The 12,630-nt window shown below is 27.6% G+C and overlaps 2 protein-coding genes across 3 annotated transcripts; both read left to right on the forward strand.

The window, feature by feature from the left end:
* Window positions 1-515: 515 nt before the first annotated feature.
* Brn (beta-1,3-galactosyltransferase brn) lies at window positions 516-2,718 on the forward strand. The gene is made up of 2 exons (XM_072889323.1): window positions 516-700; window positions 1,004-2,718. The coding sequence occupies exon 2, from the start codon at window positions 1,064-1,066 to the stop codon at window positions 2,453-2,455; it is 1,392 nt and encodes a 463-aa protein (XP_072745424.1). The 5' UTR covers window positions 516-700; window positions 1,004-1,063; the 3' UTR covers window positions 2,456-2,718.
* A 2,252-nt stretch (window positions 2,719-4,970) lies between these two features.
* On the forward strand, window positions 4,971-10,176 carry Tpr2 (Tetratricopeptide repeat protein 2). Of its 2 annotated transcripts, XM_072888314.1 has the most exons (12): window positions 4,972-5,274; window positions 5,809-6,005; window positions 6,096-6,184; window positions 6,313-6,437; window positions 6,503-6,691; window positions 6,766-6,884; window positions 6,973-7,126; window positions 7,203-7,367; window positions 7,566-7,734; window positions 8,201-8,347; window positions 8,432-8,584; window positions 8,697-10,176. In XM_072888314.1, exons 4-12 carry the CDS (start codon window positions 6,315-6,317, stop codon window positions 8,804-8,806), a joined length of 1,329 nt encoding a protein of 442 aa, XP_072744415.1. In that variant the 5' UTR covers window positions 4,972-5,274; window positions 5,809-6,005; window positions 6,096-6,184; window positions 6,313-6,314; the 3' UTR covers window positions 8,807-10,176. The 2 variants fall into 2 exon arrangements, with proteins under 2 accessions (XP_072744414.1, XP_072744415.1); XM_072888313.1 differs by lacking the exon at window positions 5,809-6,005 and having other exon boundaries at window positions 4,971-5,274; window positions 8,697-10,175.
* Window positions 10,177-12,630: the final 2,454 nt, after the last annotated feature.

A 12,630-nucleotide genomic window follows, 5' to 3' on the forward strand; every position in this document is an offset into this window, starting at 1 on the left:
AGATAATGCTTAGAAATATTTTAGTACTAAATTGTCAATTTTAATGACCAACTGAATCGCAATAAAACCGAAATTGCGCGCCTTTCCGGGTCATCGAGTTTATCTGCGAACGCAGTAGATGAACAAATGTCAGATGCAAGCACATGACAGTTTGAGAGATCGCTCTCAAAAGAAGATAAAATAATTAATTTCTTAAAAAATTAATTACTTTAAAAAGTAATCGACCGATTAAATTTTATAATTATTATAATCGATAAGAGTGCACCCTAAATTTATAAAATATAATTATAAAAATTAAAACACTTCAAAAAAATATAATCAAATTAAACTAATATGATTTTATATAAAAAATATTATGCAATTTTGAAGAAAATAAATTATTAGAATATCAAAAAATCTTCTCTCCTTAAAAGTTTTTAAAAGAATATTACAAATATAAAATTATAATTTTTTCAAGTTGATCGTACCTTGAGCGTCAAATCAGCTGTTCAGCATTCAGCCTGTAGTTTGATTAGTCTTTTGCAGAGGCGCCACGATACACTGTATGCATTTGGAAATTGGTTAGATGTGTACTAAAGAAAAAAGTAAAGAAAATGTTATATTCTTATATTTATAGTTTTCAAACGGAATATATAATATATAAAAAATATTTATACATTCTCTTGTATTATCTTTACAAGAAATGATTATTGGACAATACGTAAGTTGCCAATTTATAGATTAAAATGTGTGCTGTGTATTTGTGCACATATAAAGTTTCTTTTATTAATTTAATTAAAAATAATTAGATAAATTATATTTATACTAGATACCATAAAAACTTTTATATTTCTTTATTTCGATATTCCTTTTAAACTGCTAATTTTAAGTTATAGAAAAAAATTAAAAAGAAGATACATATTAAAGATATCAATTAATTGAAAAAATTTATGAAGCTATACATATAGATGCATTTTCATAAATAAAAAATATAATTAAAATTATACAATATTTTCTATTGCAGAACTGATAACTCGAGAGAAACAATCGACATAAAATAATATGCAAAAGTGTCACTGATAAAATGTGCTATTACTTGTTTCAATGCTGTTTTCTTCGTCTTTATTTACAAAAGTGTCGACGTGTTACATCAAAAATTAAGTTAGGATATGTTCTCTTTTGTTTTGGTACGATAGCACTGTTAGAATTTTTCGGAGCATTTGTACATCTGTTTGAAGTCACATACGATGAAAACTTTGTATATCCATACGAAGGCAATATACATGAGTTTGTTAATGCATTGCGGCGTAATGAAAAACCTGAAGTTGAGCCTATAAACGAATACAAATATTCTTTTGTGCTAAAACAGCCACAAAAATGTAAAGAAGATGCAGATCATACACTTCGTCTTGTATATATAATAAAATCTGCTATAGAAAACTTTGAGAGAAGAACCGCTATACGTAATTCATGGGGAATAGAAAAAAGATTCTTTGATGTGCCAGCAAGGACTATTTTCATAGTAGGTATGCATTCAGACGATGAAGAAATAGAAGCTAAATTAAAGCTAGAAGCGACAATCTATAAAGATATTGTACAAGCAGACTTTATAGATTCATACTATAATAACACTATAAAAACAATGATGAGTTTTAAATGGTTAGTAAAATATTGTTCCAATTCAAAATTCTATATGTTTGTCGATGATGATATGTATGTATCAGTGAAAAATGTAGCAACATTCATCAGAAATCCAGCTAATTATCCATTTTACTTAATGGAAACTAGGAAAGTGTATAGTGCACACAAAAGAGAAATCAAACAATCAGATTTAATAGATTATAAGGCTATCAATAATTTTAATAATGAAAATACAACATTTAATTTAAAAGTCAATAAAATGCCTTTTAAAAATTTTACTATTTATGAATCGATAAATATAAATAATAATAGTCAAAAAAATGTATATAAGAAAGTTGATGGACGAATTAATGAAGATCTTAGGACAGGAAATGGACAATTGTTTAAATTAAATACATCTGTATCGAATAGGACAAAACGACAGATTTTTGATTTTGAACTGCCAGACGATATTAGGCTATTTGCAGGATTTGTATTTATGCGATCTGCACCACATCGACATAAATTCTCTAAATGGTATGTTTCATTGAAAGAATATCCATATCATTTATGGCCACCGTACGTCACAGCTGGTGCATATATTCTTTCTAGGGAAGCTCTTTTAGACTTATATTACACTAGTTTTTACACTAAACATTTTAGATTTGATGATATCTTTTTAGGTTTAGTAGCTAAAAAAGCTGATATATTGCCATTTCATTGTGAAGAATTTCACTTTTATAAGAAAGCTTATACAAAATATAGTTACAAATATGTTATAACATCTCATGGATATGAAGATCCAAATGAACTTCTACAAGTATGGAATGAGCAGAAAGCTCTTGGAAATGCTTGAAAAAATTTATAGATATCAAAAGAAAAAATTTCACAGTATATTCTGTCATAATTATAATTTTAACCTGAACAAATTTTAAATTGAAAATATTTAATAGTAATTTTTTTCCCCGAAAATATCTTAATATAATTATACACATATATATCTAAGCAAGTGGAACAAATATTAATTGTATGAAAATATTCAGTTTATTGTAAAAAATATTCTATAATTGTATTTGTAGAATAGATTTTATGCTATATATAATCAGTCTTTATATACATACATATATATATAGTATAATCCTGTAATAAAAAATTAAAATTATAAGATTACACATTTATGCATTTAAATTAAACAATACTGTCAAAATGTGTAGTACCTATAATTATAATTATATTATAATAAATTATATACCAATTATATTTGTTGAACACAAATTTTGTTCACAACTGGAATTACTGCACTTATAAATTTTATTCACCATAGACTGATTAGTGTTATTCTCATATAAAATTGTCAAATAATATATATATGTTATATCTCATTTATATATTTTGAATAAGTTAAAAACGTTATACTCCTTGAAGAGTCTGTATATTTATATAATTTTGTACTTTTTAACTTTTAGTAACTTTTGTGTGATGATTGATAATTTAATAAATACATTTTCTAAATATATATGTATGGTCTCTTGTAAGTTTTTCTTTTAAGTTTTTGTACCATTGACTGTTATTTCTCAATTTTAGCTTTAACTAAAGTCTGATCCAGGCTTACAGCTTCTTTTTTTATCATATTAAGCAATAATTGTGAACTTTCCAAAATCTGTGATAAAGCAAAAAATATACTTAAGAAATATAAAATATATATACTTGTAAAAGAACGATATATTTATAGAAAAAATTAAAAATACAACCTTTACCTTCATATATGCTGTCTCAGTGTCAGCAATTGTTCTGTCATATTCATTTCTGACAGCGATTCTTTTTGCCAGACTATCATTCAAATGCGTAAGTTTACATGACATTTTCTCAATTTCACTTTGCAAATTACTTTTCTCTTCTTCTTGAGATACTATTTGAGATTGAAGCGCTGCACGCCTTAATTTCATTTCTTCTAAACCTACAATAAATTTATAATTATATGAAAAGGGAATTACATGAAACAGATTACTAAAGGAATTAATCTTTGAAACAATGAAATTTATTCCAATCTTGGAAAAATAAAATAAGAACAAATTATAACAAAGTAAAATAGCCTGAGATTTTTCATTTGACTGGTAATAATAATTTTTAAACGAAAAGAAAAAAGAAATATATTACATTTAACGAGTTCCTGGTTATAGGTTTGCAGAGCCGCTCCGTGTTGAGACATCATAAACCCTCCATTCGAAAAAAAAAACTTTATAAAAAGCGTGTATAATGATGAAAAAGCTATCAAAAGCGGATAATGTTTACCAACAAGTTTAATTGTGAAATATTTAAGGTGGACATAAACAAACAGATTTTGACAGATCTGGTATATCAACGGAGCGTAAAAAGTGCAAACGAAACAGACCTCGGTGATTTATCTGAATCAAAATTTCGTCATGTGGCTTGCACTTTTTACACTCAAATTTACGCTTTCTCTTTCTCTCACGTTCAAATAATACATTCGTTGTCTCATTTTAAGTGCAAAAATTTCTAGCGTTCAAAACAACACAAACCTCACGCATGCACGTAATAAGATGAGATCAGAGAAATATTTCCATGTATAATATAAATAATATAATATATATATAAAATATAATATAATATACATATATTCCAGATCTACACATAGATATTACCATAAATATAACGATCAGTCTTTGGCTGGATCTACAATAACCAATCATATTTGATTATTTTTCTCACATTCAACTGTGATTGGTCAATTTTTTACGGCTTAAATCTTACTACACCTATTGTAAATCCAACCTTATGGAATTTAGCATATAGCGTTTTCAAATGAACGGATTCGAACCTAATCTGGATTAATTAATCACTATTTTACTATAAAGTCGAGTCTTTTATTGGTAGAGACGATCCCATGACGTCATGATTCGCTCCCGGAAAACGCTAATAAAATTCACTGCACGCTACTTAAGTAAATTACAATATTATAATATTAATTAAAACAGTATTATTACAATAATAATTACAGTAAATTATTTAAAAATAATTGCTCTATGCTATTATATAAGTAATTTGCATTGTCAATAATAAAGCAACAATTAATAATGATTTGGTACGATAAAATTTTATTATTCTCAGAATGGTTACTTAAAAGAATTATACATTTCAGATAAAATAATAGTAGGATGCTAAAATATTCGCTTAATTAAAATAATACCCGTGTAATTACGTATCTCCAATGTGTTAAAACTGTCGGTAATGTCATCGATCTTCAATTATCCTCGAACCCACGTGGTATAAAAATTTGTCCATGGTTGGCCGTCTTTAACGTACTTTGTCAATGACTAAAGCATTCATTTGCAAAATATTTAAAAGAATACTCAACTTGCTGTTCTCTATACCATGACAGATTAGGGGAAGAAAAAGAAAGGGAACATGGAGAGCAGTTTTGCGCGCATTGTTTATCGTTGTGTTGTATACTTCCTATTTTCCGCTTAACGGTTGCAACAGTGACCTGAAATAGGAAAAGCTGTGTGTCTTTTAGCAGTACGTAGCATTATTCGATCATCACCTACTCTTGTTTCACTTAGACGTAAAGAACACGGCTATGGCGTCATCAGATTCTACCAACGTTACTGCTGATGCTGCGCCAAATGTTGAAGAAACACCGGAAAACATTAATGAGTGAGTTATCTCTTAGAAAATGCGTCAATGAGGCAGTATTTTCAATATAGTTGCGCACTTAAATACGTCATATGAATAAAACGGAGGTCAATTATGAGCATTTCTTCCTAGAAAATCGTATTTGCATAGGAAACTCATTGTCTTCCTGTCTTTAATATGTCTATACCTACATTTAAATACAATAGTATCAGAATGTCATCATGCTCTTTGCTCCTTCATACGTTAGCCGTTCTATAGGTATTATTAATTATTCATTTCATAAATTAAGTTTGTAATTGATGAGATGGATATATATGTATGTATAATTTAACAATTCAGCGTGCAAATTCTTATAATAAAAATACTAAATTTGTAAAAACTTGTTTGAAATTTCATTGAACATCTTTTGATTTTAGTTGTGATGGGAGCTTTCCAGCAAGAAAATAAGTAAACACAATGCTACACGATAGATTTTCGAATAAAGAATTTTTTTAAACTCTAAAAATTTTTCTATTTCATAATTAATCACATTGTATCTCTATGCATGTTTTTTAGGGAGGAAGGAAAGTTTTCAATAAATAAGAGCTCATGTTAGACTGTACATTAAAGATTGAAATTTTATTAATCATGACAAAAATTTTCAAATTTTTTTTTTGTAATTAGTTAAATTTTAATCTAAAATCTTCAAAGCTATAGTCTGATGGAACTTTAACTTTTTATTTCATTTCTGTATTCCTTATTCTGCTCGTTATGTAAGTTCTATGTTATCTGTATAATTTGCTAGAAAAAAATATCCATTACTATATCTTACGGTATTCTACATATTCTATTTATATTTATAGATTAGCAGAATCGAAAAAAGAAGCTGCTAATCAATACTATTCCCAAAAACAATATAAAAAGGCATTAGTTGGTTACAATGAAGTTATTGGTAAATATATTTATATTGTCTATTTTAATTAATAAAAGATAATTTAATAAAATAGCATATAACTATTTTAATAATTTTATCTAGCTATTATTTTTATAAATAATTATAATAATTGCAAAATATTTCAGCAATGTGCCCTAACGTATCACGTTACTACGCCAATAGAGCAGCATGTTACATGATGCTTGGACAATATCGAGATGCATTAGCAGATGCTAAAACATGTATTGAATTGGAACCAAACTTTTCTAAAGTATGTTGATGATTTTATCTGATCATTGTATGTTACATTTATTTTTTATGGATATTTATTTTTAGGCATACATAAGAATGATCAAATGTTGCTTGATCTTGGGTGACATTGTAGAAGCTGAAACTATAATAAAAAAACTCCTAGAGTTTGATCCAAATAATGAAGCAATAGCTGCAGAGCAAAGAGACTTAACATATGTACAAAAGTTTCTTAAAGATGCTGATGCTTCATATAATGCTAAGGATTATCGCAAAGTAAAGAGTTTATTGCATATTTTCTACTAGCAATCCACTGAGATTATATAATTTTTGAATTTAATTTTTTGTAGGTTGTATATTGTATGGATCGTTGTTGCGACATAAGCACATCTGGCACACGTTTTAAGCTAACTAAAGCAGAATGCCTAGCCCTTTTAGGAAGATATCAAGAAGCTCAGGATATTGCAAAGTAAGTTGCTTTATCAAATTAAAAATATCCAATATAAAACATAATGTATAATTACATTCATAAATCTATAAATTTTATCCTACCTTAGTGATACCTTACATATCGATAAGCAAAATGCTGATGCATTATATATTCGTGGAATGTGCTTATATTTCCAAGATGATGTTGATAGAGCCTTTACACATTTTCAACAAGTATTACGTCTTGCACCAGACCATGCCAAAGCATTAGAAATATACAAGGTAAATAAAAAAAAATAAAATAAATTTTTCTAATTTATATTAAGTGATACATTTCATACATTTTTTATTTTATCAGAGAGCAAAAAGTTTAAAGAAGAAAAAAGAAGAAGGCAATGCAGCATTTAAAAGGGAGCAATATCAAGAAGCATATAATCTTTATAACGAAGCATTAACTATTGATCCACACAATATTATGACTAATGCTAAATTACATTTCAACAAGGCAACAGTAGCAGCTAAGGTATTGCAATTAAATGCAAGATATGCATTTTTTCTTTTAAAATTATATAATATATAGTATATTTGTATAAACATTATATATAGTACAAATATTTATATATGAATTTTCAAAAGTATTATGGTTGATGCAATATATGGAAAATATATTGCATTAACCATAATACTATTTATTTGACACTTCCACTTTATCTGTTTTTAGTTAGGAAAATTGAGTGAGTCTGTAACAGAATGTACTGAAGCTCTAAAACTTAATGAAAATTATTTGAAAGCTCTTCTCAAAAGAGCATCTATTTATATGGAACTTGAAGAATATGAAGAAGCAGTTCGAGATCTCGAGAAAGCATGTAAAATGGATAAGAATAATCGTGGTACGAATCTTATTTATATAATAATTGTAATATATAATATTAGTGAGAGAATATTAATGAAAATAATGTGCGTTGAAAGTTAATGAACATAAATGCATATACATATATTGTTCTCCATATATATAGAGTGTTTTAAAGACATTGAATTTTCTGATGGTAAATTCGGCCAGTTTCAAATAGATTTATTTCTTAACAAAAATGAGGAAAGAGACCATTTGCAACTCCCAATTTTTTGCATCTATGTCTGTAACTAAGTCTTAAATTAATATTCTATTAAACTAAACAAATTATTAACTGTGAATCTAGTATTAAATATAGTTTCTAAAAAACTGTGAATCTAGTATTAAATATAGTTTCTAAAAAAAAAAATCCATTTTTAAGTTCTTACAATTCAAAAATTATCGATACTTAAACATTTTTACTTAATAAAAATTGATTGAGATGCTATGTTTTATAATTTTTGTAGAAACCAAACGATTACTCGCAAAAGCGAAATTACTCCTAAGAAAGTCCAAGAGGAAAGATTATTACAAAATTTTGGGAATTGATAAAAATGCGTCAACTGAGGATATTAAAAAGGCATATAGGAAACGAGCTTTGGATCATCATCCAGGTAAAAATTGAAAATAAGTGTTTGTTGTATAACTAATTGTAATTATGTTCTTATTATATTATTCTTATTATATTTATGTTATAGATCGTCACGCTAATGCAAGTGAAGGGGAAAAGAGAGAACAAGAAAAAAAATTTAAGGAAGTTGGAGAAGCTTATGGTATTCTCTCAGATCCTAAAAAACGATCTCGTTATGATCGTGGTCATGACCTAGATGATAATGAAAGTGGTTTCCAAGGTTAGTATTTTTATTTGCTAATATGATAGTAATTATAATTTTATATTTTTTATGCTTTTTTATTATGTTATAATATTCTATATTGCAATACTGTTCATTTTTATTCCTCCAGATATAGATCCCAATGCAATGTTCCACTTCTTCTGTCAAGATGGAGGGGGTTTTCAATTTCAGTTTCAGGAGGGCTTTCCCAGTGGTTTCCAATATCAATTTCCAGGTTAATAATATTTCTGCAAAAGCATAATACATTACATCTCAATATAGCTGTGTATTCGCATCTATTTTAGTAAATGTTGCATCAAATTTTCAAATACTTAGACCGCCGATGCAATATAGCGTAGTGTTTGGGTTTCATAATTTTGAAACAAACATTCATTCACGCAATTATATACAATTATATGTAATTTATTTAAACATGATATATACTATTGTAAATATTACATTTACAATTCAATTATATTATAATCATTAGCTCTTCGATTTAATGTATTAATTAAGAATGTTAAGGTTAATATTCAAGTGCAAGCAAGGAAATTTTGAAAACAAACATGCTCGTACCTGCAAGTATTTTCGTCATGACGAAACCTTTTTGAATAGATAAAAGAAGCAAACTTTTACTTGAAACGTTTGTATCAAAAATAATTTATTTTTTAATTAAAATCTTAGATAACTGTGACTGTCATCATATAGAATATATTACACTGAAACCTCTTAAGAATGCACTGCACAGGCTTCTGTAAGTACTCTACAAGTTATTCTCACTCTCGTTACGTTCAGGGAGTATGCATAGAAGATATACGGCGGTTATTTGGGAGACTTGCTGCGTTTTCAGCTCTATAAAACTGTTTGGTCGTTATCCATGTTCATGTTATTAGGAAGTAACTTAGAGCATGACTTAACGAGTGAAAGGGATGCAATGTATTTTTTTGAGGACAATTTCTTGAGAGGTTCCAGTGTACTTAATACATCGAAAAAGATGACAATTTTAGCTTTTAGTTATTTTAGTATTACTTATCAAAACCAGTTTTAAAAGTTCGTCAAATCGAGGATTTATATTGTAATTTTATTGATTATTGAAAAATATGTTTTGATGTACAATCAAATCTCTACTTTGGAGATGTTAAGACTGAGCGCTCCCTTTCTTCTCTCTCTATCTCTCTCTCTCTTTCTCTCGCTTTTTCTCTTGCTCTCACCCCTTCCTTTCCTCTTTGATTCTTACTTTAATCTCTTATCTTATACTTTATAAGTGGATAAAATTGACAATTTACAGAAAATAAAACTATTCTCCGGAATAGATTCGGCTATATTAAAATTTAATTTTTCTGTAGTTTTGCCTAATTTTGGATTTATTATCAGAGCAAAATGATTATTGTAAGAACGTTGAGTAAAGCAATGTAAACTAAAATATTTGTATATTCGAAAATTCTTTGACTATATACACAGAGTGTTAGCATCCTTCTCTTTTCCCCACTTATATGGGCATTTAGTATAACTTCTTATTCAGCGTTCAATAAACAGCTATTCGTGATGCAATTATAAAAAGTAAGTAATATTAAATAATATACTTTACACACACACACACACACATATATATATATAGTCATTTATATATATATGTGTGTATAAACAAATAATATTTATTGAAAAAAATTGTGTATATTTAAATATTTATTTTTAATATTTTTTTTATACTTTATTATATATATATATATATATATATATATATATATATACATACTCATATAGCAAAAAAATATACTTGCACGTCTTATTCTTAATATTTAATAAAACGTTTTACAAAAATAATAAAAGTTTATGTCAGAAAATTATTATAAAAAGCGTTTGTCAATGTATCATAGAAAAAAAAAATAAATCCGTTATATACCTTTAATCAAAATGCATAACAGTAACAGTACAAATATATTAGTATATAATACATGATGGATATATACAATGATGGAACAATTATTTTGAATGAAGTAGGTTTATCACTATTTATTTTTAACATATTTTTATTTTAATATTACTAAGAATTACATGCATGAAATATATTTGTAAGAATTAATTATAAAAATATATATAAATTTACTTTAAAAAAGGGCGACTATACGCTCTCTTTGCTCCTAATAATGTTTTGTATTTATAAAAAATGAGTTTAGAAGACAGATATTTTATATTATTTAATTTTTTCTTCTTTTTCTATCTATCATTTTCTACCTTTAATTAAATAAAAAAATTACTATAAGATATCCTAAATGACGACTGCTGATGATTCATATCTCGATATTGTCCGTGACATCGCACGTTTGCAGTCAAACGATGGGAATTTAGATTTAAATGTGCGATATAACGATGCTTATTACAGCCCTGTGTCCTCAGACGTGTGCAACTCGTAATCAGTAAAATCAGAACTAAAAATAGAAATCTAAAAATAAGTTTCAAATGAAAAATCTGATAAAATATTTCAGATTTAATTGAACTTGAAAAAAAAAATTATAAAATGTTAAACGTTGGCTTGAAATTTATTAAAGAGTAATTTGTATTAAAGTGGGAAAAAAACTCATATGTTGAATAAATAATATAATTTTTGTCTATTTGTAGATACATACAACTACTCTTCCATTTTCAAAGATACGAGATAAAAGATAGATATCCTTCAAACTCGTGCATTACTAGTTTACTCGCACGTGGGTCATCGCGCAAATTGAAGCAAATATGGCCGGCCTACCGAGTACAATCGTGCGTGCGCGCACACGTGTGTACCCGCGTATGTAGGCAGCTCAACATGTGGAAAGCTCCCGGGGGTGATGTAGTTCGACAAAATAGCAGGACGAACGAACGAAGCATCGAGGGGTCGAAAATCGAACGAGAGCGAGCGAGAGCTGGCGCTGTCATTAAACCGCAAGCAAAATTTCCGACCGTTCGCTCGACTCGACACGCGTCGCCCCGTCTACATATCCCCATTCCATTGCCTTCCCGCGCCGCGACCCCATTCATCATAAATGCAATCAGATCGTATTACGCGCCATTACCATACGCTCTACCCCGTTTCGGTCTCCATACCCTAGTCGCACCACCCTCTTTCTCTGTCAGCTCGCGCGACACGAGCCCGAAACCCATCCCCTCGTGATGAAGCAAAATCTGTGAAAACTGTCTTTCAAAGGGAGAATGAAGGTTGATTAAGTTTTGATTATTCGGTAGTGACAGAAACCGCAAGATAGTTCTTGCGGAAAAAACAAAACAAAAAATACACTTTTTTTTTTCTATTTTTCTTGTTTTTATTTAAATCAGTTTTATATATTTTTATTTAAATTTTATTTAAATTTTACTTGACTGGGATATGTCAGAAGATAATTCGTAAACTTTATCATTAACAAGGAGACACAATTTCGATAACTTGTTACACGTTTGTAATTATACATGTAAAAGTTTTACTATCCGAACATTTTTCAAACCATTTAAAAATTTTTATTTTGATTATTACTTAATTTAACTTAATCAAACTTTAATTTTTATATTTCTAAAATTTATCTATAGAATGTAGAATATTATAAACAGAACTTTTTACAGCAAATTTAATTTTATTATAATCATTTAAAAAATTTAATATCTTATTTTGTATGTATTTATCATTTATAAAAAATATAAATATTTACAATTATTTTTATTGCGAATAAAGCATTATTTTAATTACACTAATATGTTATTAATTATTAAAAAAAAGGTTAAAACTAGAGATGAACTTCTTTATCTTAATACCAGAACAATATTTTCACCCTGTTATTCTTAATAATATTTATCCAGAAGCGTCTGTCCCGCTATTATTTTTATAATTTGCTTATATGTTCGCATATTTCACATTCTTATCGAAATAGAATCACATCGAGTTCTTTGTAATTTTATTAATGAGAAATTCATCGCGATTGCAAGGAAAATAAATCGACATTATCAACAGTGCTAAATAAAGTTTTGCATAATCGTTGAATATACTAATTAATATATATAATTGCACACAATCGAGTTAACTTTATCTCAATCATAGAAAC

Source organism: Anoplolepis gracilipes, chromosome 3, assembly GCF_047496725.1.
Source record: "Anoplolepis gracilipes chromosome 3, ASM4749672v1, whole genome shotgun sequence".
In the NCBI taxonomy this organism is placed as follows: Eukaryota; Metazoa; Arthropoda; class Insecta; order Hymenoptera; family Formicidae; genus Anoplolepis; species Anoplolepis gracilipes.

Bases quoted from the DNA above. Each gene is read 5' to 3' on its own strand.
- Tpr2 (XM_072888313.1), top strand. From the start codon at position 5,198: ATGGCGTCATCAGATTCTACCAACGTTACTGCTGATGCTGCGCCAAAT. The intron at 6,185-6,312 runs GTAAATATATTT...AAAATATTTCAG, and splicing joins TGGTTACAATGAAGTTATTG to CAATGTGCCCTAACGTATCA. The intron at 7,368-7,565 runs GTATTGCAATTA...ATCTGTTTTTAG, and splicing joins AGGCAACAGTAGCAGCTAAG to TTAGGAAAATTGAGTGAGTC.
- Brn (XM_072889323.1), top strand. From the start codon at position 1,064: ATGTGCTATTACTTGTTTCAATGCTGTTTTCTTCGTCTTTATTTACAA.